This window comes from Zonotrichia albicollis, chromosome 25 (assembly GCF_047830755.1).
Source record: "Zonotrichia albicollis isolate bZonAlb1 chromosome 25, bZonAlb1.hap1, whole genome shotgun sequence".
In the NCBI taxonomy this organism is placed as follows: domain Eukaryota; kingdom Metazoa; phylum Chordata; class Aves; order Passeriformes; family Passerellidae; genus Zonotrichia; species Zonotrichia albicollis.
Window position 1 is genome coordinate 7,580,689 of NC_133843.1, and position 24,722 is coordinate 7,605,410.

At 48.5% G+C, this 24,722-nt stretch overlaps 1 protein-coding gene across 4 annotated transcripts in view; it reads right to left on the reverse strand.

The window, feature by feature from the left end:
• Positions 1-22,769: 22,769 nt before the first annotated feature.
• The window catches only part of EPHB2 (EPH receptor B2), a 129,867-nt gene continuing 127,914 nt past the window's right edge, over positions 22,770-24,722 (reverse strand). For all 4 annotated transcript variants that reach the window (XM_074558712.1, XM_074558710.1, XM_074558711.1 and 1 more), the window contains exon 16: positions 22,770-23,163. In XM_074558712.1, the coding sequence (XP_074414813.1) occupies positions 23,055-23,163 (109 nt within the window). In that variant the 3' untranslated portion in view covers positions 22,770-23,054. The remainder of the gene's footprint in view (positions 23,164-24,722) is intronic.

Consider the following 24,722-nt stretch of genomic DNA (forward strand, 5'->3'; position numbering starts at 1 on the left):
AAGATGAAGATTTTCCTACACTGCAAAGAACTGGGATCCAGGATTCTCCCCGGGGTGTGAGGGTTTGTGGATAGGAGCTGTCTCACCTGGAATGGTGCAGGTGGAGTGGAAGTGCCAGCTAAGAATGACCTTAAAGGTCCCTTCCAACTCAAATCATTCCATGATTCTGTGGGATTCTTCTGCCCAAGCCAAAACAGGTGGAGGAGTCCAATGGGGTGCACATGGCCCAGAGTCACTCCTGAACATCCACTCAGTGTTTTCATGGCCAGCTGTAGCAAGGACAGTCCTGCTGACATGGTGTGTTTGGGCTGTCCTGAAGGCTATCCAGGATGCTCATCCCTCGATGGAGCCAAGAAAGGAATGAAGGCAGCTAATGCAGGGAGAGTCACTATGGAAGGCAAATGTTGCAGCTCTTCTCCAAGAGAAGCAGCACCAGCAAACACAGAAGCAGCATCCAACCAGTGTCCTTTTTCCTGAAACCCTTGGGTACCAGCAGATACCTGCAGACCCTCCAATGAACATATTTGCAAAAAGACTCCTGTCAAGGGAGATGCGAAAGTCCCTGAGGAGCCACACGATGCCGTGCTGGAGCCTATCACCTGTGCCAGGTCCAAGCTCAGAAAGGGCTGTGAGGGCTCTCTGAGACACAGCACAAAGAGAACAAACTCAGAGAAGGGAGCAGGAGCCACCCTTTGTTCTGGGGAAGATTTGGGTCTGCCTGGCTGCAGGGATGTTCTTGGTGATCTGACAGGAGCTGAGGTAGCCCAAACAACATCCCTGTTACTGTTGGTGTCCCTGTTGCTGTCACTGAAGGAGGGTTTGTTTGCAGGTATTGTGGCCTGGAAGTAGAAATTTAGGAATGTGTTTTCCCTAAGGAGCAGCACAGTCTCCTCCTGTGCAGTCAGGAGCACTGACAGAGGGAGAATGATTTAGATGAACACAAGGAGTTGCTGGGTTCCAGTCAGGATTCTGTGACGTGTGGATGGCACTGCAAAGAGCCCAGCAGAAATCCCTGTTTCCAATACAGTGGTCAAGGCACATTCACCTGGGTCCAGAGGATACTGCAGGTGTATTTAAGAAGATCTGATTGAAGAATAGGCCACAGACTGCAGAGATAGCCAAGTCAGAGGTACAAGGCCTGGGTAATTGCATGGGATTGTATTGGGGAAGTTAAAAGGAGAAGAGCAAAACAGAAGATGGGATGAAATGGTAAATTTGGCACAAATGTGGCATTCTGGACTTTTCAGGGAGAAAGAGGGGATTGGAATGGGAGTCAAAGTGTTGGAAGGGAGCGGCAGGAGAAACCTTTGTCACACCAGATCTATGAGAAGCCAAAGGACGATTTTGATGATCAAAGTCTTCACCTGTCATGGGGGTGAGGCCCCACCTGCAGTGCAGAGGAGTGGGCTGCTACTGCTGTCCAAATGAACCACCTCAGCAGCAATGTTTGGGTACTGCCCCTTGCTGTGTCGTTTAGCACCACTGAGAACTGGGCTCCATCCTCTCTGTAATGGCCTTGGGGTTTCTGCAGCTGCTCCTGGTTCACCCAACCCAACTCTGTGCCTGCCTGTGGGCCTGGAACCTGGGTCTGACCCTTTTCATCACCCTCTGGCCTCTCTTTTTTCTCCATATCCCTCTGGAAGCTTGGGACAGTTTCTAAAACTGGCCACAGTAAGTCCAATTTTTCTTCCCCAGCGGTGGTCAGAGAGGAAGTTACTTTCCCTTATTTGGCTGGGCACAACCCTCCGATGTTGCCCAGGCCGTGGTTGCCTCATCTGCAGTGGGATCAGGCTCTTGGCAGACATCCCACACGAAGAGCACAGCTCCCTCAGCAGGACCTGGGACCTCCCAGCAGGACTGAGAGAATCCAGCACTGTCAGAACAGGGAGCTGGCCTGATTCACCTCTGCCATGGACAGACCTGAGCAGGTGGGCAAGGCGGCTCAAGGGCATCTGGCTTTACCTTCCCCCTTAAAATAAAAGTGTGTGCCTGCAAACATGGCTGTGTGGTGTGGGATGAGCCTCACTCCCAGCCCCTCATGCAGGGGCAGATGGTTGTCTCTGCCAGTTACTTCAAGGTTTTGAGGGTGCTCAGATATGGCATCAGCTGCATGTTTTATTTGGGCTGGAAGCAGAGACCCTTTGAGCTGTTATGCACGCAGGACAATTGCTGCCAAGACTTTCCAGGATGCTCCTGTCTCGAACAATCCAGCTTCAGCCCTTTCCATCAGGACTCATTAAAGGGCAGTGGCAGGGCTCTCAAAGCCAGGGTCAGTCAGGAGGAGAACTGGATGGACTGGGAAGAGCTGCTCCAATACTGATCTCCACATTCCCTTGCCCAACAGGTATTGGGCAGTGGGGCTGCATTGGCCTGACAGATATCACTGGACGAAACCACCCTGCTACACCTTGAACATGGACTGGCTCATGGAGAAAATGCCTTGGGTTTGTTGCTGAGGTCCCATAATGGGGCTAGATGATGATCAAAGTGACTATTAGGGGTTCTCTGCCCAGATTTGCACAGTGTGATGGGGATTGCTTCATCCCTGGAAGTGTCCAAGGCCAGGCTGGATGGAGCTTGGAGCAATCTGGGATAGTGACAGGTGTCCCTGCCCATGGCAAGACGTGGAACAAGATGGGCTTTAAAGTCCCTTTCTAACTCAAACTGGTCTGGGATTCTATGATTCTCTTTTAAGTCCATGGCCCATCATCCAGAGAAGCCACCTTCTATAAAAAGCTCATCCTATTAACTACACTGCAGTTGGCATTTGGGTTTTTGTTGGGTTTTTTTTTTCTCTCCCCATGCAGAGAATCTGCTTGGGCTTTTATTTGGCCACCCAAAATGATGGCTTTTTTCCAGAATGGACTTTTCCTGCCAACACATTTATTTTTAGACATAATTTCTCTTCAGTTCCTCCCGATGAGCGTGCTTTGAGGAAACCCTGCCTTTGGAGAGGCCCAAGCCCCGAGTTCAGCAAGAATTTGCAGAGAGAGACGGAATTGTTGGGGTTTTTCGCTATTCTCTTTCTCCATGCTTCCTTCCCATCATGCCCGCTGCTGTCAAGGCAAAGACCTTGTTGTTTTGACTGTCCCAACCTCAGCAAAGCGCAGACTGAGGGACCCCGAGGCGCTCTTACCGCGATGAATGGCGCACCAAGAGCTCTTTGTCCTTCAACGCAAGCCACTCTGAGCATGGCAGACCCACCCCGTGGGTCATGGAGGGTGATAAAAACATGACAAATAATTCATCAACATAGTCATGTGAAAGCCAATTGGTGGTGACAATTACCAAACTTGCACCCCACAATAATTATCTCTCACTGTAAGACAAAAATCTCCCCAAAATTCGCCCGCCCCTCACGCAATGGCGCCAAGAAGATGATTTCTCTTGACGCGCTGAACTTTTGAACCCGACGAAAAAAATCTTTTTTTTTTACAAGAGAGTCATCGAAAGTTCATTGCCCTTTCTCACATTTGCACCACCAAAGGGACATAAGGAAAAACATCAAGTGTAATATCCGTCAATGTTAGTGAGGCATTCAAAATATATCACTGATGCATAAATAACCCCCATGAAACTCCAGTGGCAGGGGGAGGTTCTGGAAGAACGGAGATACACAACAATATTTAATTATAAATTGCATCAAAATTATTGTCTTTACTCATCAAAGGGTGTCTCACAAGCATTCCTTTGGTTCAGAAGTGAGCCTGAAATCCTGGATGCCCCCATCTAAAAGCTTGGGATTTTTCTTGGTTGACTGGCTACTTTTTCCTGCCAAAGCTCATAAAAATCCAGACACCAATTTACTTAACACGAGGGGTGTGAAATCCCCACTTAGGGAAGGTGAATTTAATTGGAAAAGAAAAAAAAATCATAAATCCAGGCCACTGAGCAGTTTGAATTGGCAAACTCTCTTGTGACCTCAATTTGTTGTGGTTTTATTTTCCTGAAATGTTTTTCCCAACACATGTTGGGTGGAAAAATCCACTGGAATCACCAAACATTGGGTTTTCCTACCTTTTGTACAGAGCAGCGGGTGTGGACTCTTTGTCCAAGGCAAAGGCTGATGGAAAAATCTTCCTGGTAGGAGCAGCAGGAGGAAGTGGGTGGGAGGAACCCCAACCCTCTCTAGGGATTAAGGAGTTGGAAGCCTTTTGTTCTCTTCAAAGTAACATCTCCCACTGTCTTTTCTTGACTTGAGGCTGTCAGGGTCATCTGATCCTTAGTGCAAGACCAGTCCATGGTCACCATCCTCCCGTGCTGTCTGTGTCTGGAATTGCTGCCCCACTGGGGTCTCTGGGGTGTGGAATCACAGAGTGGTCTGGGGGCACCTTAGAGATCATCATTCCCATTCCATCCATGTCTCCATGGGCCACATCCCCACAGCAGTTTTGTCTGAGAGTCTCCAGAGTCTCCTACCACAGACAACGTTGGCACCCAGGGTGTCACCCAGCTGCTGCTGCCAACTCCTGCACAAAGAAAATTCTCTGGAGCACTTCCACGGCTGTCCCAGGAGCTCTGTCAGGGATGACCCACAACACAGGCAGGAAAGAAGCTCAGGCTGACAGGCCCAGTGCTGTCTGTGGTGGGAGCCTCTAGGGACCCTCAGACAAAACTGCTGCCCACAAGGCTGTGCATGGAATGGGAATGATGATCTTTACGGTCCCTTTCAACTCAAACCCGTCTGTGATCCCACACCACAGACACCCAGCAGAGCAGAGTCCCCAGTCACAGACTGCTCTGGGGAGGATGAGGGAAGCCCAGGAGGATGCTGACCATGGTCTTGCACTATGGATGAGCTCACTCTGACAGCCTCAAGTCTAAAACAGACTGGGAGATGTTAATTTGGAGAAAGCTAAATGCTTCCTAGTCTTCAATCCCTAGGGAGACTCTTCTATTCCTTCTATTCCTTTCAAACACACACATGTTCAACCATGTGGGTGGAGCACCAACACATGGAATTTGGAGGAAGCTGAAATTACTGCAGCCCCCATTTCTGCACCACTGCTTGGACTGTTTGGGGAGGGACCCTTTCACTGCTTCCATGTCCTCACTGCCAGCACAGCTCCTGCTCTTGCTGCTGAGAGTGCACATTTGCTCTTTGTGCAACAACTTCCCTCCCAAGAACCTGTGAAAGGGAAAGGAGGAAAAAAACTGTCCCAGCTGGAGAGAGCCCCACGTTGCCACCTTGGTGACAGACCCAGCTCCCAAGTCTTGTCAAAATGTACCTGGATGGGAAAGATAAAAGTCAACATGGAAATCTTACCCACAAGGTGCGGATATTCCACTGTCTGTGAGTCAGGCATCACCTCCACGGCTTTCAGAGGGAGAGAGTCTGGAAAAGGGGCAGGAGCAGCTGCAGGCAATGTTTCCTGTGGGAGTATCCATGTGCTGGCCTGAGGCTGTGATCAGAAATCCTGTGGGGTCGTTAAACCCCCCTTATCCCCAGCTTGGTGTCAGTGTGGGCCAGGATCTGCTGTGGGAGAGGGGCCAGCAGCGCATTCACAGAACCAGCCCGGGATACCCAGCCGACATCCACAGCTCCGTAATGAAGATAGGCAGCGCAAAAAAGGGAAATAGAAAAGCACACAAATGCAGCAGAAAGAAAGCTGAGGCTCAGCATGGAACACTGAATTATTAGAGAATTATCTGGCAGATGTGCAACAAGCAAAGTACTGAAATGGAGATGCTGTGCTTGGATAGGGATGTACAGCAGAAGGCACAGGACAGGTAACACAGAGTTTAAATAAACTTAATATTTTGATATAAAGAACAAGACACCTTAAATCATTACATCTGATTGAGAGAGGCAAAACAAGTGAGAAGTAGATTTCCAAGCAGGAAAACCAGCTTCTTTCTAAGTGATACAGAATGTAACACCTTTTTTGTGTTTTGAAAAGTTGCAGAATTTAAGATAGGGAGGAAATAAAGTCAGAGCAGCATCTCCAGACACCAAGGCAGCAGAAAAAATCAGAAATGTACACAAATATTTTTTTCCTATCTCCAGGTATTTTAGACATCTTTTGTTTACTGAAAATCAAGTGCAAACTCAAACTTTCTTTCCATATACCAGTGAAAAAATGAATTAGGTTTGCATCTTTCCAGTGAAAGAAATTAATTATTGTTAAAACTCCCTCCTCTTTTCCCCATCCCCAATAAAAACTATAAAAAGGACATTTTAATGTGAACAAAAGGGTTTCCCATATTTAGTCCCTCCTGCCATTTCCACTCCAGCAGGCTGTGCTGTCCATGTGGATTTATTGTCACGCCACAGCTCACTGAGACTCGCTGGCTCTTACCAGGGTTTGGAGCATGTTTTCTTTGTAATAATCCACTGCCATTTTCCACACCATCCTTGGATTTATGACATTATTTATTCTCTATAAATTCCCATTGCTTTTTTTTCTAATGGCAATTTCACCCTTTGTTTCCCCCAGCAGCCTCCCAGAACTGGGGGCTTGTTGCACTCAGTAAATGCAATTATTGACACACCCCCAGCACATCCATACGTGCCCAGATTTGCTGCTGAAAATGCATTTGCAAAGGAAAAAGGAAGAGCTCAGGAAGGATGGAAATTAGTAAAAAAATTGCATTGTGTGGCAAATTTTCTCAACCAGAAAAAACAGAATTTATTTTGAAGTCCAACCAATCCTCCTCCAACCATTTCACAGAGAATCATCTGCCTGACCAGCCAGACCAGTGACTTGTGACATTTTCACATGAAATGATCTTACCTTTGACTCAGAATAACGTCTGTAAGATATTTACATTTGGAAAACAAGAAGAAGAAATTAGACTTGGAATTTTTTATTTTATTCTACTCTTACTCGTGGAATACATGGATTTGTGGGACCAAAAAGGGTCCTTTTCAGCCTTGTTAAATGCCTCAGGGATGGTGTGCATGGTTTTATTTTTTAATTTTATTTAACACAATAAATTTAGCAATATTTTAAAATTTTATTTAACAAAACCAACAAAACCCAGCCAAAAAAAGGATTTCATTTTGATTCGAACATCCTGCCCTCTCTCCTTGGTTTGGAAAATGAACAATTGATTATTCCCTTTCTGCTGCACGACCACTGACACTGCATTTATTTCCCTCTCTGCAAATCTTCCCATTGAGAGCATTCCCAGCTCCATAAATTCTCATGAATAATGTACTAACCAGCATAAATGTGACACTTTCATATATGTGGCCTGATCTGATTAATTGAGAACCACAACATCCTATTATCTATGTTATCTCATCCTGGCAGTTTATATATATTAGATTGACCTGAAATACACTTTTAATTGATTTTTATCAACAGATCCGAAGAGCTGTGGTTTGATTTTACTGTGCTTGTAGTCAGCCTGGATCTTCACTCAAGTTGAGCTGCATTTCATACTTTGATGGATTTTTCATTAAGATCACAAGAAAGAAGCTTATTTAGACATTAAAATGTAAAACAAAACATGGCATAAAGGACTAAGAGAGGAGGAGGTTAGGGTTAGGATTAGGGTTAGGGTTAGGGTTAGGGTTAGGGTTAGGGTTATGATTAGGGTTAAAATTCTTACTAAAATATATGTATAATGACTAAAAGCAGTTTGATGCAACAGAAAATAAAACTAATAATAGTCAGAACTGTGAAGCAGGTTGGCTGGGAATTAAAAAAAAAACAAGGAAAAAAGTCCAAATTCAGTGCTAATATTCAGTGAAAGTGTGGAAGGAGGAGGTTTGATAGAACTCTACAATTCTTCGAGTCCCTCTAAAGAAAAATATTTATCTCTATTTAAGTGAAGGCTGGTGGCCAAGGCTGGAAGCCTCATAGTCTGTGGTTGGAGTTGGGAAAGGGCCGTTCCTGAGGGAGTGCTGCAGCCCCAGGGACTGGGGTGTCCCCATTTGGGCTCCAGCCTCACCTGCACAAAGCCACGACTGCCCTGGGGTGCCTGGGACGTGTGGGAATTCATCCTCAGCACAAGGAAATTGCAGATCCCCCCGCAGATGTGCCTGGGAAGACCCGAGGAGTCAAAGTTTCATCGTGTTCGGCCACCAAAAGTGCATTGGAGAGGAGTTACAGCTCTGAAGGCTGCTGTAGGAAATTCATGTGCTCTTGGTCTGTCTCTGAGCAAAAACATCATGGAAAGGGTGAGCTCGTGGTGGAAATGGCCCAACAATGAGCCAAGATGCTCCTGGTGTTTGGTTTGGCTGCTGAGTGCCCTGAAAGCAAAGAATGAAGGACAAAAAAGCCTTGCTGAGAACAACCAAGGCCTTGATGAGAGGAACGGAGGCTCTCAGTGGCTTCTCCTGGTGGCAGGGGGATGGTGGAGGGCACAATAAAAAGGAGGGCAGACCCAGAGTGAGCTGAGAAAACATGAAAATATTGGATGTCAGGAAGGAATTCCTGTTCCTGTGAGGGTGGGCAGGCCCTGGCACAGGTGCCCAGAGCAGCAGGGGCTGCCCCTGGATCCCTGGCAGTGCCCAAGGCCAGGCTGGACAGGGGTGGGAGCACCTGGCACAGGTGGCACAGGGGAAGGTGTCCCTGCCATGGCAGGGTGGCACTGGATGGGCTTTAAGGTCCCTTCCCACCCAAACCATAATGGGATCCTATGTGGCAAAAAAAAAGTGTCAAAACTCTGAAAAGCAAATAAAAAAATATACAAGAGGGGAGATAAATATGCAAAGAAGGAACACTGCAGACAATGGTAAACTGCCTTAAGAAAACTGCCTTGTATCTAATAATAATTGGAAAATCAACTATTATACAGGAGGCTGCAGACCAGGAAAAGCCAAGGAAAAAAAGCACAATAGAAGCAGTGCCTCAAAATATCAGATTTTATACATTTATGACACCAGCACATTCCAAAAAGGCAGACATATTTTTTTTACAGCTCTGACTAGCACCAGATAAGGAAAGAAACAGGCAGAGGAACACAAACAAGCAGGAAATTGCATGGGAAGTCAACATCAATGCTCTGTGAACGAGCAGAGCTACAAAGGCTTCACTGCATTGTGCTGAGGGAGAAAGCAAACCCAGAGCTAAGCAAAGAGAAATTAAAATTTTATGCAGAGTCTAAGGCAGTGTAAGACACAAACACAGCAGAAAGGATATTTATCGGCCAAACAACGCAGGAATCGTTACTTTCAGCAGTAAATTAGGGATTGCTGACATGAAATCAGAGAGAAATATTCCATACAAACCCACAGGAGTGAAATGGGTAAGCAAACATAAAATATTCAGTCAGGATGATGCATCTACAGCAAGGGAGAAATCGTTTGTGCTACCCAGAACTGCAACTATTGGTGTAACTTCAGAACCAAGGGCTCCAAAAGGGAACTGATCTCCCACACTTCCTTTTGCACTGAGAGGACCTTGAATGAGGCTGTGAAAATCTTTAATTGATGTCACAGAGCATCAACCACAGCGGCTGGGGCACAGGGGCCCTGGGAAACCCACCAGGAGCATTGCTGGGATCTTTCCAGGGAGCTGTGGGGCTGGGAAAGCACTGAGAGAGGTGCCCAGGCTGCCCCAGTGCCCAAGGCCAGACTGGGCAGGGCTTGGAACAGCCTGGGATGCTGGAAGGTGTCCTGCCCATGGCAGGGCTGGAACAAGATGGGCTTTAGGGTCTCTTCCAGCCCAAACCAGTCTGGCACTCTGTGGTACCATGGTTATTGGTGATTCCATGTCTCAGCACATGTCCCAGGACTGGAGGGTTCACTGCTGGCCTGGCAGGTGAGAGTAAACTCATCCCTTGATCCCAGGGAAGGGAATAGGAACTCTGCCAGGAGCACAAGAAAACCACCCCAGGCTGCAGGGTGACCCTCAGGGTGGGCTTGGCTATGAGAGGTAAAAGTGACCCAGCAGTGGCTTTGTGCTGGCTGGGGCTGAAGTCTGGCAAACCAAGGCTCTCCTGAGGCAGAAGTCTGGGGGCTTGAACTGCAGTTTTGGGGCTCATGACTCAGCCCTTGGGGCCTGAGCTCACACGTGGGTCTCAAGCAGGGATTGCCGAGACCTAGAGCTGAATCCCCTTCAAATTCACTCTTTAGGTCTCTGCAACTTGTGGAAATTGCAGCCCCACACTCCCAGGATAGATTCTGATTACACAGCAGTTTCCCCTCAATGTTTTTCCACCCATTCCCACTGAGTTCTGCCTGACTTGCATCAGTGTGATGGGAGGGAATTCTCAACTGCTCAGCACTCACTGCTGTGCCTTCCTGGGGTGTAGGAAGGGGGGGGGGGGATTTGGAGCTGCTATTGGCTCTTTTAAAAGCAGATCAGTGACTGGGGGAATGGATGGCAGGGGCCAGAACAGCACTGTGTTGTCACCTTCCCTTCCTGGAGCAGGAAAGGAAAAGCTTACAGCCTGGGAAGTTTAAGATTTTACACCAGACCCATCCAGCTGAGATTCCTTTTTTAATGGTTTGCTCTGAGAGCAGGGAAGCAGTCTGGAAACAGCCAGGCAAGAGCAGTTTCACATTTGGACAGCAGCAAATCCCCTCCCCAGTGTCCCAGAACCACAGAATCATGGAACCTTCAGAGCTGGGATGGACCCACAAGGATCACAGAGCCCAGCTTCTGATCCGGCACAGGACAACCCAGTGATCCCACCCTGTGCCCAAGAGCTTTGTCCAAACACTCCTTGATCTCTGTGCCAGATATTTTTCCTGCAGCTGCATGAAAGATCCATTGCTCTGTTTTTATTACCAGCTTTGAGTACAAGTGTTCCCCTCCCAGAATACCCTGCCAAGTGTCACCTCTGCCAGGGTTGCCAAATGGTTCTGGGCTCAGGAGCTTCCCTGAACTGTTTGCAGGCTCTTTCCCCACTCAGTGCAGATGGAGGAAGGGGTGCATGGCCTCGCAGCACTGGACATCACAGAGGCACCTGGCGGAGGGAGTGACCAGGGGCTCAGGTAGGGCTGGGAGGAGAATCAGGGAGCTGGGAGGACTCCAGGTCCACCAGGAGAGCCAGGAGGAGCTGCCTGCCCCAATGGCACCACCATTGCTGGGTGTGTGGCTCCCTTGGGAAGCATTTCAGGTGTGCCCAGAGCAGTCCTTGGGAGCTGATCCTGACCCCATGATCTGCTCAATAGGTTTCCAGCAGAGATCAGGTCTTACCCCAGATGAAGACAACACTGTTCCCTCATAAACTGAAGAATCCAGTAGGGTGGGAGGTGAGCTTTAATTCAGTTTAAGGCAATGAATGCCTTTGGTGCCTTCCCAGGCCTTCCTCTGTGCTTGCTCTGCTTGCAGGCTCAGGCTCAGAGTCAGGGGGGGCAAACAGCAGCTGCACCATTTCCCACAGCTCAGAACGACCCGGTCCCTCTCAGGGATCCTGTGTCCCCAGCTCCTGCTCCTTGTGCCCCTTGCTGCTCACCAGGGCTCCTGTCCCTGCAGGAAATGAGGATCCCTCCCTGCCCAGACACCTTCAGGGCCTTTCCAGGAGCCCATGAGAAAGGAAAATCCTCTGCCCTGCCCAGCTGCACCAGCTGTGAGGTGCCAGAACTGGGGCTGTGCACAACCAAAGGAAACCCTTACTGGGCTCACTGGTTTCACTCCAGGGCTGCCCATCCTTCTCTCTGCTGCCACTCCGGGGCTGTGTGGGCTGGTCCTGAGCAGAGATCAGAGCTGGCACGTTCAGGACCTGGCCTGAGATCCAGGAGGAGCCCCAGGTCCAGCTGTGCAGAAATATTTGCCTCACTTGCAAAATCCAACCCAAGCTTCTCCTGACAGATCCATGCAGAAATTCCTTTTTCCTTTGGAAAAGAAGTAGGAGGGTGACAGAACCAGACACACGGATCTGTGACTATAAACTAAATTATTGATGTTCTCTTCTTATGAGTCAAACTCTTTATTGCAGCTGAATGTTGGATTATGACAGCCAATGGTCTGTGCAGACTGTTCACTGCATTATTTATATCAATCATCTGAGCTACACCTTGTTCTCTTGATGGGGGCTCTTTCAGGGTTGAAAGATCACTGCAGAGAAGAATTTGCAGATAGTAATTAAAATAAAAATTCAATAATGAATAAAATAATAAGTAAAATATAAAAATAATAAATGGAAAATTTATAAAATATTTAATAAAGTAAAATTAATTTCCATAGGACTTGATCCTTTCAAGGATCCTGATTTACAATAATCCCTTATATAAGAGATTTTCCTTTTTTTGTTTCTTTGGTTTGGTTTGGTCTTTTTTTTTTGTTTTTGTTTTTGGTTTTTTTTACCCACAGAATTGTCAAGGGATCTAGATTCCCATGAAAACAGCTGTGATTTACTCCCAACATGGAGTTCAAGCTGGGGGTTGGTTGCTTAGACACTGAAATGCCTTGAATTTCCTTCTCCTCTTTACAACTGCTTGTCAATCCATTGGGCATTGATACCGCCATGAATAATGAAGAAAAGGAAGATCATCACTGAATTTCTAAGCTAAAATACTCAAACATGTGCACATATAAATTTGCAGTGCATTTTAACTAAAGAACAAGTCAGTGACAAAGAGAGTGGGTAATTTATTGCTACACTTGAGGGTTAATTATTCAGATTAAATGGTTTAAGTGGGGTAACAATGGTATCTGTTTATCTTGCAGTCATTTACCAGGCACTAGACAAGTTCTGGGCATGTTTTCTCCTTTTTAAGTAATCAACATCTGTCTTGTTTCTTTACCTTCATATTCACACCCAAGCAGGATTATTGGGAAGGGGAAACATTGGACAAAGCACCTAGAAAGGAAAGCCACAAGCAAATGCTTCAAACTTTACAATTCACATTTATTTTGAAAAAATGTCTTGTTAAAAATACTCCTACAAAGGCATTGGAGCAGCAGGTTTCTGTTTCCTTTATAAATACATCTGATTTATTTATTTATTTATTTCTTCTCAGTAACATCGAAAGACATCTGACAAAGCCAGGGAAGCCCTGGGCTGAATGGAAGACACATCCCTGTGTAACAAGGACCTGCACATGATCTCCCCATTCACAATTAAAAAAAATACAAATACTGTCATGAAAAGTGTTCTGTTGTCCTCAGGGTCACGGCCAACACACAGAGAGAGCAGGAGGCCAGGGCTGGGACACCCAGCTGATGGATGCTGGCCCTGGTGGCAGGGGAGGGCAGGACACAGTGCTGGCACCCTGCTCTTGGGTGGCTGCAGGACTCACCCATTTCCCACTCTGCAACTCCTTCCAGAGCCTGGCAAAGGCTCCTCTCCCTGCAAACCCTCCCTGTGCCATCAGCAGCTCCCCAGAACCTCCCAGGGAGGGACATTTCCAGCAGATGCTGCCACATCACGTCCCATGGGCAGGTCACAGGAGTCAATGCCCTGATGGACAAGAGAATTCCCTGCCACAGCTCCCCCAGCACCTCCCTGCCACCTCACTGCCACCCCTCCCTTCCCTCTGGGACCTTCCTGGGATTTGGTGTCTGAGCCAGGAAAAGATCTTCCCTGCAAGGAGTCCTTTGGAATGGGAGCATGGACAGCTACCTTGGCTCTTCAGCTCCTCAGAAGCCCGTGGGTAGATGTTGGCACAGGAAAGAGGTTTGGATACCTGTGCCCAGCTCATCCTGAGAGGAGATCTCTGAGCTCCCAAACTCCTTTTTCCTGCTCCCCAATGCTCTCAGACCATGGCTTGGGGAAATGAGAAGGGTCATGCCTTTATTTGGGACATGCTTGGAAGCACCAGGCTCATTTATCCAGCAAGAACTGTGACTCCTCAGCTCTGGCTTCAGGGGCTGGAACACCCCCAGGCTCCCCAAACTTAAACCAGGGCCTCAAAGCACTCCCTGGGTACACTGAGCTCACATCAATGCAAAGAGCATGGCAGGGAGTGACACAAGGTCAGCAAAGCCCTTCCAAAGCAAGCCTGGAAATACAAATTGTGTTCTAACCCTGATGGATGTGCTCCTTCTCCCGTGGCAGGGCTGGAGCCTTTCCCCTGGTTGTCCCAGGGATCCTGACACACCAAACCTGCTCTCATGCAACCTTCTGCTGCTTTATCCAGGAAGATCTGTGATGTGAAGTGGATGTTTCCAGAAAGAAAGGGAGGCAAAGGGGGATTTTTAATGGGGAGAGATGTAACTAAGCAGAGGTTCCCTGCAGAGACGTGCTGGGCCAGCTCCAAGGAAGAGAATCCCTGGCCTTGGCCAAACCTGAACAAACCATGGAGCCCTTCCATACTGGGGAGGGGACAGAGGGCAGAGAAGCAGCAGAGAGAGAGGGAGCTGAAGATGGAGGACAAGCAATGACAAAGAAAAGGGTGCAAGAGTCACAGGCTGAAAAGTGAATGGAGAATTCACTGAAGGAGGGCACCCAACAGAAACCTCCAGTACAGGGGAAGCGGATCCACAAAAGAAGCAGCAGATGCAACCCCCACCTCTGATCCTTGATTTCTCCCCCTCCAGCTCCAGCAGGATGGCAGGGGATGTGCTGTGATGTGGGGTCTTGGAGGATCATCTGAAGAGGGGAGAAGCAAAGCCAGGAGCCAGGCAGGAGAACCTGGGTGATCCAGGGTGGCACCCACAGGGACTGCTCTACTTGGCAGGGCATCCACAGCAGCTCCTGCTCAGTGTCTCCAACTCTCTCACCCTCCAAGGAGGCTTTCCTTCCTCCCCTGCTCAAACCAGGCTTTTCCCTGCTCAGATCCCACTGTTGGATGGGTCAGGAATGACCACAGGTGCCTGTCTCTCTGGGCAGGGGGAGCTGGGCTGTTTCACTTGCCTCCACTGTTGAACAGCTTGAAAGAAAACTCTGGAGCTTGAGGGATGGATGGTCAGTGCTCCTACAGAGCTGAGGGACCCAGCCTCACCCTGAGCAAGTCCTCATTTCAGAACCCTGGAGGATTTTGGGAACTCCTGCAATCTGAACTTTATTTCCCTCTACTTCAGAGAATGGCCAACATGAAACCCACAGCCCTGAACCTTGGCCACCTCACACGAGAGCTGGACTGTATTTCACTAAAAGGTGGGATTTTCCTATGATCCCAGTGCTCCTGGGATTCCAGACACAGAAGCTGGCACTTTAGAGGAAAAAAGAACCATCAGAGAGCTCACAAACCCATCCCTTCCTGGAGACCAGAGCCCGGGTGGGGCCAAGCAAGAAGCACTGATGCACCAACCTGTCCCTTCCCTGGCTCCCTACAGCTCACAAGGGTCTGCATGGGCCAGGAATGCAGCCAGGGACCCTCCAGCTCCAGCCTGGCCCATCTCCCACATTCCTGGGCTGCTCTGCAGAGGGACAGAAATCCCTGCCCGTGCCAAAGACCTTTTCACTCGTGGCAGACCAAGCAACGAATGGTTTGAATGTCTGCATCTAAACTGTCCCCAAGACATAAAGAACAAATTCATCTTCAGAGTTGGGCCAGCACTCCAAACCAAACCTTGCACTTGATCCCTGCCTGGATCTTGTCCTGGAGCCCTCAACACTCAGTGCCTGCTCTGGGGCCCCTCTGGGATTCCCTGCACTCCTCCAGCCCAGCCCTGAGTTCCTCCATTGCACCAAGAGCTTTTTGCCCATTTTAGAAGCTTGTTCCCAGTCTCCTTTCCTGCATTTTAACCCTTGAGGAAGCTCTGACACATCCATTTGGACTCATGGTCAGCTTGCCACCCAGCCAGCAGGTCACAAGACTGAGCCAGCGATGCAGAGGGACAAATCTCAGAAACCTCTCTGGAGCAGAGGAAGGGAAGGACAGGCATCTTCATACCCAGCACTCCTAAGGTTCTCTGGGTCAGGAAAGAAGGTTTGAGGTAAGAATACTTCCACAGAGAGCTTCCACATCCAACAGATGATGGGTCACTCAGTCAATCTCTCTTATTTGTGCTTTTCCAGTTGTTTGAGGCACTGATGTCCCACTGCACCCCTGAGCCCCGGGGATGCTTTGGGATACACAAGAAATTGGGAGGAGGAAGAAGTGGTTTCCTCTGACATGGGAAGCCCTCTGGCTCCACACAGAAATCTTTCCCCAGAAAGAGTGAAAATGGAAAATCAATGATGCTTGATGGAGTGTTTGGGCTTTTAAGAGATGTAGAATGTGTCAGTCCCAAGAATACGATCAAATAAAAGGATTTCTGCAGGAATCCTGTTATACACCCTGTGCCCCCAGGCATCTGTGACCCAGAGAAACTGGAAGAGGTATTTTTCTGTCAAGATTAGTCTTTTAAAAGTTTGTCCAGTCACCTTTTGGATCCCAGAATGTTTTGGGTTGGAAAGGACCTCAAAGCTCACCCATTCCCACCCCCTGCCATGGCAGGGACACCTTCCACTGTCCCAGGCTGTTCCCAGCCCCATCCAGCCTGGCCTTGGGCACTGCCAGGGATCCAGGGGCAGCCACAGCTGCTCTGGGCAATCTGTGCTGGGGTCTCCCCTCTCTCACAGGAAGAATTTCTTCCTAAAATCCAATCTAAAGTTATCCTCCTTTAGCTTAAAGTCACCTCTCCTTTTCCTATCAATCCATCCATGTTCCAGCCATGAGTTCCACCCCCCAAACACTGTGCTCTGTGCCAAGGAATATTCTGCTTCCCCTGCCTTCGAGCTGTTACTGTCAGAAACAGTGACTGCTGCTTTCTCACCTTTCTCACATCTTTCCTGATTTAAGGGCATGAAATTTTTATCATTGGGGTTTACCTCTGCCAGAACCAAGAATCAAAATTTATTTATCTTTTATACCTTCCACAGACTTCTGGCTGTTACAGAAGCCCTGGTCTGGCTGCACCTATCTGTATATTTATTGCACCTATCTGTATATTTATTTCTTCATTTCTGTGTATCCCTTTTTGAGAGCAGGAGAACAAAAGCATCTCCAGCATTTGCAGAGCCAGCACATCAAAAATTCACTGGCTCGTGACCTTGTGTGAAGGCTCCTGAATGCCAATATTTGATGGCAATCAGAGATTTCACATTTATTCTCCACCAGCAAAGGCCAAGCCAGGCTGTGGGTTTGCCACACCATCTGTCCCAGACTGGTGATTTTATCAACCTCCAACTCCCAACCCAGCCCACCCAGCCTGGAGTCAGTGAGCTGGAAGTGCAGACCAAAGGCAATTTGGGGAAAAGGGGATCTGAGTGCCAGCTTCATCCTCAGGTAGAGCAACACACTTCTCCCAGTCCTCCTGGAATCCTGGGGTGGTTTGGGTTGGAAAGGACCTTAAAGATCATCTTGTTCCAACTCCCTGCCATGGACACGACTCCTCCTTGAACCCCTTCCATTAGTTTTTCATAACACAGCTGTTAGGCTCTTAAAGACAAAATTTACTCCTTCCCTCCCAGACTTAGTTGGAATAACCAAAGGATATGGCACAACGTCTGAGCAAGAGCTCCAGACCGACCCCAGAGGTAGAAGTTGAAGCTACAGTTGAGGCAAGTGAAGAATTCCTGAAGTTTACTGGAACAAAAGAGCTGGAAATGGATCAACCAAGTGTTTGTTGTTCTTTTTTTCATGAAGGCAAAACAGAGTTCCTGATAAAAAATGAGGCACACAAGGCTGAGTGTGGTTTGTTTGCAGGGCTGGCAATGGGGGCACAGGGATGGCCCAAGGAATCAGACAGGGAGACACAGTGGCACTGCTGCTGCACTCCTGCAGAGCTCACACAGGAATTTCTTGCAGAATTTTAAAAGGAGAAAAAAAGGGAAAGATACTGCTGAATAGGTTTTAAGACAGCAGGAATGCAGATTCAGGAAAAGATTTGTGGGGAGAGAGGACTTCTTGCTTCCAGTCCCAAATTTCTGCAAATAACATTTGTCAGTGGAGTTGGCAGGAGTTTACACAGGGACAGCAAGGAGGTAAATTCCAGGAAATATTTGGAGAGTGCAGGGAGTTTTCTAGGAGAGCAGTGGAAGATTGGAACACATATGGAAGCAAACACAGGCCAAGGTTGTGTCCTGGGAAGGGCAAAGAATTACAAGAAGCAAAGACATCCTGAACAAGTTTCAATAAAAAAAGCCAAAACGTGACTGTAGATAAAAAAAAGTTGAATCCTGTATGTGAAGAACTTGCAAATATGTAACATTTTTGAGGATGGAAAAAGACCTACATTAAATCAGCCTCGAGTTAGACATGCAGGAAAGAAGATGATTTACATTAAAACAATAAACTCCACTAAACCAAACCAGACAGCAGTGACACTTCCAGGACTCTGTTGTACATCCAAGGCAGTCCCAGATTTATTGCATCATCAGAGGATACAACTGTTAACGATGCAGCAGAGTTCAAGCCCTGACTCCAGGGTTTATATAAATCAGCCTGGCAAATATAACAAGAAGTTTCCTCAGCTGCTCAAACCCTCCAAGAGGTTCTCTCTACAGGCCACTGCTAATCCACAGCCTGGGTGAGGATTCCTGGGAAAGAACCTTTCCTTCAACCCAAATTCCAAGGACAGCTCCAGGGAGTGTGGGAAAAGCCCTGCAGTGCAGCCAGAGGCTGGTGCTGATGAAGGTCCCTCAGCTCAGCTCAGCTCAGCTCAGGCCAGGAGGGAGCTGCTCTGGGTAGGGCTCACCAGCCAGGGCACAGAGCAGGATCCTGGGTTGGGGAAGGGTGACAGGAGCCAGCAGTCCCTGTGGGCTCATCTGGCAAGGCAGAGCTCACAGGGATGGAGCTCTGCTGTGTCCCTGCCCTGCCCTGCCCGTGGCTCTCCCTCCCCATGAGCTGACCCTGCTGTCCAACTGCAGTGGAGCCATGGGATGGGTCCCAGCCCACCCTGGGATCAGAGCACTACAGGAACCCTGCAGCAGTGAGGAGCCCTGGGACAGCCACGTTTATCTGGGGCAATGGAAGCCCCAACACGGGTTGCTGTCTTTGGGAGCTGCCGCTCGGCAGTGAGGATGCTATGGAGAGGAGAAGCTCCTCAGCTGCTGAAAAGCTCAAATCCCCACTAATTCATGAAAGGCAGTTCTGAGGGTTTACTGGGGAGGAGAGCAGGTCCTTTAGGGAGGGGATGTGCAGCTCAGTGCCCTGCACAGTGCCCTGCTTTGTGTCCCTACAGCCACTAGGACAAGTGACTCCTCATGGCACTGCTCTGTCTTACAGGGCTGTTTTTCCTCTCTCCTTCACAGCCCTGGACTATAACTCCAGCAAATGGGCTGGTGGCAACAGCTGGAAATGACCCACAAAAGATATTTCAACTTTTTACTGTCCACATATGCTTTGCTTTCTCTGCTCTGCCCTGTGATGCTCTGCAAGATTTGAACTTATCACTGTCCAACCAACTGAGAACTTCCAAGTTGCTCAGCATTCCCACTGAATGCCGTCCACAGGCTGATCCTCAGCAGGAAATGGGAAGGGGAGAAGGGAAGGGCTGGGAGGTAGCTTGAAAGGTACAGGGGAAATGTGAAAATTGCAACAAGCTGCCTGAAAATCTCCATGTGATGATTTTTGTTACGTACCCACACATGCACACATGCACATGCACAACAGCATTTCACAGTGTCAATGTTAGCAAGTGCCTTTTCCCCCTGGAACACGCCCAGTTTTCCATCAGACTCCCATTTGGTAGCAGTACATTGGAGACCCATGAAATAAAAATGTCATTGTCACTCCAGTGCTCTGCCCTCACCCTGCAGCATGTGCCAGAGGCATTTACAACCACAGCACTTGACAGGAACTCGGTTCTTTGTGCTCCCAAGAGAGCTGAAGATGCAGAAAACTGCATCCTTCTGGACCATGCCTGTTTTAGCCCAGCTCTCCATTAGTCCTACACAGCCAAACACTGATGTCACAGCTGTGTCTGGTACACACAGATGGGAAGGTGGTGTTACTTTTAGTGCCACCACCACCACGTGAGTTTTTGGTCAGAAGAAGAGACAAGGATGTGCTTTCTCTGTCCTGCAGATGGCTGCCACAGCTCTGGGGCTGTGGCACTGGGACCTGTCCTTCACAGTGGGCTGGGTCTGGCAGGTAGATGTGTCTGAAGCAGCCAGCGAGGAGATTCAGTGCATTTGAGACAAAATGTCTCCAAGTGAAGAAGACCTGAAGTGCCCTTCCAAGGCCTGGGTGGCTCTGCAGAGATGCTGCCTGGGCATTGCTCCTCCTTGGTGTCTGCAGGAGTGGAGGGGGTGGCAGAGAACAGTCAGGAATTGTCTGGGGAGGACAAGTGAGAGGCACCACGTGCTCCTTGCACACGGCTGCCCCACAGGAATCTGCTGGTGGGTTTTGTGGGCAGAGCTCTCCTGGCAGAGCTGTGGGGCACGAGGTCACTCCTGGCTGTGCTGGACACTGGCACAGCACCATCCTGCCCTCACCCTGCACTGCCATCAGAGAGCTTCACATGCCTTTGGGGCAGGGACAACTGCTCCTTGTCAAAGCACAGCAGCCACAGAGTGGGACAGACACCAGGGGAGGCTCCCACACCACACTGGGACTGGGCACACCTGGGAGCTCCTGGTTTCCCTGTGTGCCCTCTGCAAACACTTCCTGTGGTTTAGCCAACTCCAGTGATTTTTTATGTCCTTTCAAAGCTGAGCCCATCACCTGACCTGAAGCAGGTGCATCCCTTTGGATACACAGGCTAAACCAGGCTGGATTTGGGGCAGAGCTGCCCCTCCAGGTACCTCCAGCACAGCCCACTGCCCCTCTCTCCACACCACTCTGTGCCACCTGCCAGCCATGCAGGGAGATGCTGGGGCTGTGCCAGGGGCTGCCCTGTGGGCACTGAGCTCAGGACAGGACCCTGGCACCCAGCACACACCTCCTGCCATGTTCCCATCACTACAGGCAAGCCCAGAGCTGCAAAGCCAGGGCTGGGCTGGATGCAAACATCAACACAACACTGCGCTAGAGATTTTGGATTAACGGGGGCTGGAGGGACAATTGAAAAGCCTCTGCTGCTGCAGCACCTAACCCTGGGACAGGGCAAGAGCTCAGGAGAGGAGTCTCACTTGCAGGGACTGCTCTGATGCCACCCACAAGGGCTCTGTTGTTGGATCTGCTCTGGCAGCAGAAAATGCTAGAAGTATTTCATAAAGGGCCTCATATTTTACAAGCAGTCTGGGGAGATGATGTCTGGCCACAGAGGTCTAGACAGCTTGGGATTTTCATCCACAGCAGACACACTTCCTCTTGGATTCAGCTCCTGGAAAACACAGCCAGCTCCCAGTGAACGTGCCTTCAACACTCACTACTGCCAAAAACAAGAGGAGGAGCCCAGGAACCACATGGCCATGGCAGACAAGGGCTGTGAACACCAGTCCTGAGGCCATGCCCAGGAGATGGGTGGGAAAATGCCACTTGTGGAATGCTTCAAAGGATGCACGGAGGTGTTGGGCACCGAGAACAACCCAAATCTCATCTCCACCTCCCGGTGCTCAGCTGGTGGCATTCACACACCCCAAAGACCTGGTCAGTAACTAAGGAATTTTTTTTTTCAGTTATTTACAAACCCCATTGATTGATCATTCAGCTTCACCCAAAGCATTTTGCCTCTGGAGAGCTGGGATTGGAGTTTTTGCTGTCCCAGGCTCTCTGTGACGTGAGGGGCTGAGCCTGAAGCTGAATAACCCAACAAAGGGACAAGGTCCCCAAGGCACAGAGCCCACCTGCACAGCCTGGCACCAGCAGGGACCCTTCCCCACCTGCAGATAACACAATCCCCTCTCCAAAATGCTGAGCCACAAGCTCCTCTGAGAGGGCTGGGCTTGCCCTGCCTTTCCCATGCACCAATCCAACACCTTCCTCAGCAGCCAGACACTTCCAAAGGGCTCTGAAACCACCTGTGGAGTGATCATTCCCTCACAAAACCCCTCCACCCTCCCACACTTCCCTCCCAACCCCCCTGTGATGCTGCTCACCCCCAAGTTGAGCGGGTGGCCATTTCACTTTGGCAAACACCTGGAACCCCAAGAGCCACAAACATCTGTCGTGCCACGACCAGTTGGAAAGAACAAATAAGCAAACGGGAGGAAATGTGCATATAAAAAACCTTTTTCTCCTGGCATATGGTCAATAAGCTGCAATTTTTCCTTCCACAGGGAAGGGATTTAAGTTCTTGGATGATATGATGCTTGGAGATGTCATTTCTTTTTTCATTAAAAAAAACCAAACCCCCAACCAACTGAAAATTTCCAACCCCAAACTCACAAACTGATGTTAACAAAACAATGTAAAAGGACAAATCTCCCAACAATGACAACCGAAAAATAAAGGTACACGTCAGCATTTGTAATCAAAAACTACTACATACTGTACTTGGGAAGTCTTCTGGGAAAAGATCATTGGCATCTAGAAAGGATATCACTAAAGTCTTGAGCAATGATATGTATGAGACACGATGCCATTGGAGGGTGGATGGACGGACCCTTAGGAAACTGTCACTCACAAAACTGTTCCATGACAAGAGAAAATAAGAGATGTAAAAAGGATTGGTTTTCCCCATCCCCACCCCCCCAGGCGTTACAGATTCCTTCTCATTTGTCGGAAACAGCCTCCTCTAGTCTTAGTTTATTTGTTGTGGTTTTGTTTTGTTTTGTTTTTTTAAAAAAAAAAGTCTTCAGCTTTTGAAGGAGTCCATCAGTTTCTGAGATGCACTTGGTTTCACAGCACCAAAGAGCTTCAGCTCTCCCCCTCTGATCTGCTCACAGGGGCTCTGGGGAAGGGCCTGGCTCACAGCATTCCCAGAGCCACGGGAGGAAGAGATGTGCTTCTCGTGGCCTTTCCTTGCATTCCTCTTCCTGGAGAAGTCCCACTGCTCCAGAGGTGCCTGGGTCCAGCTGCAGCAGCCTTGTGCAAGAGGAAACATGAAGCTGCTCTTTTCTCTTCCTTTGGAGACTCCCATTGGTCTTGGAGCCCTTTTCAAGAATGCAATTGCTTTATTATTATTTAAAAATATTTTGTAGTTTGTTTGTTTTTTGTTTTTTTTTTTTTTTTTCAAAATAGTTGTCCTTTTTTTTGTTCCCTTTTTCCATTGCTTAAATTCTAGAAGCTCTTGGCAACTTCTCATTGTTGAGGACAGGGTGTTCCCTCCTGCTGCCGTGATCCTCAGAGCAGCTGCCTGTCTCTGGTCCATGCAGAACACTCAGGAACTGGAGCTTGGACATACAGGGGCAAAGGGGAGCAGGGCCTCGAGGAGGAGGAGTGGGAGGACAGGCAGCCATCAAACCTCCACAGACTGGATTTGGTTCATCTGTGCTCTCATCACCTGGATACTGTTCAGAATTTTCTTCTGGTGTCCTGCTAAAGTGACCCCGACTCGCAGAATGTCCCTTTGAGAGGAAAGGAAACAAAAACAAATATCAGGAGGTATTTTCTAACAGCAGAACAAGATCATAGATGGTATTTAAAATTATTTTTAAAGTCCCTTTCAACCTAAACCATTCTGGAATTCTGTGATTCTATGATTCCCTGACTCTATGAGTCCACAAGAATGGTATTTAGTGAGCTGAAGTATCCACAGATTTCTTTCATGAACGCAACAAACAGATGCAAACCTTGTGAAATCTCTACTCTTTCACTTTTTCCTGCTTATTGTCCCATCTTTGCACTTTCTACCTACCTGCAGCACCCTCAGAGTCCTGAACCTCAACAGAGTGTGAAACAAAACACCACAGGCTCTGCTCTCTGCTTGTGAGTCAATTTGTCTTAAATTTTTTACCCATCTACTGTTTTGCATTTTGGATTTTCTCTCATTTTGTGACACACTAACCTGTTTTTTTCTAGCCCTGGAGACACAGGACAGGGATGTGCTGCCCCTCCTTAGTGCAGATCTGACCCCCATATGCAGATGATGCTGTTCTTGATGCTTTTCCTTTGAGCTGATAAGACCATGAAGTGATCAATTTTTGCACTTATCCTTTTATTAAATCATGGTGATCTCATTTTTGGACAGCTTCTATTTTTTATATATTTAGAGATCTAAGAGAAATCAAAGTCATGCCGAGAGCATGAGTGTGGCACTAAATTGGTCCTGTCTGTGTCTCCAGCTGAGTTTGCTCTCATCTCCCCCTTGGCAAATAAACCTCAGTCATGAAATCTTCAGATCTTCTTCTTCCCATCAGGGGATGGGAGGCTACATGACCCAAACCTGACTTGAAGGAATTTCAGGTGCCTTTTGTCCTTGTGTGTTAGGAACAGAGGTTTAAGGGGAAGAGTGGCAAAATCTCTGTCATGTTTAGAGTGGAGGTTATTGGGCAAAGAAGGGTAAAGGAGAGCTCCAAAGGGTGGAAAAAATTCTTCACTCATGTCTGTAAACCAGAATAAGACTGCAGCTCTGCAGCCCAGTGATTCCAAGCCTTCTGCCCTGGACATTAAATATTTGATTGGATATTGGGAAGGAATTCTTTGCTCAGAGGGTGGTGAGGCCCTGGCTCAGGTTGCCCAGAGAAGCTGTGGCTGGCCCTTCCCTGGAAGTGCCCAAGGCCAGGCTGGATGGGGTTTGGAGCAAGCTGGGATACTGGAAAGTGTCTTAAAGCCACGGCTTTAAAAGGAGCTTTAAGGTCCCATCCAACTCAAATGGTTCTGTGACTCTTGAAAGGTAATTAGGTGTCCCAGGTGTCCCAGCCTGCAGACAAACCAGTGAGAACCCTTTCCAGCAGGTCAGTGTTGAGATCATGTGGATTTGGGGAACTGAGTCAGTTTTCAGGACACATTCACACTTTGCTGGCTCTCCAAATGTGGATGAACCAGCAGCTCCACTGACATTCCTATCAGCTTCTGCAAAGGCCAGTGAGCATCAGGGAGTGGTGTCAAGTCCTGTTACACCACAATTTTCCAAGGAAAAAGGACTGAACTCTTATTGTACATTCAGCCAAGCACGTGAGGAATG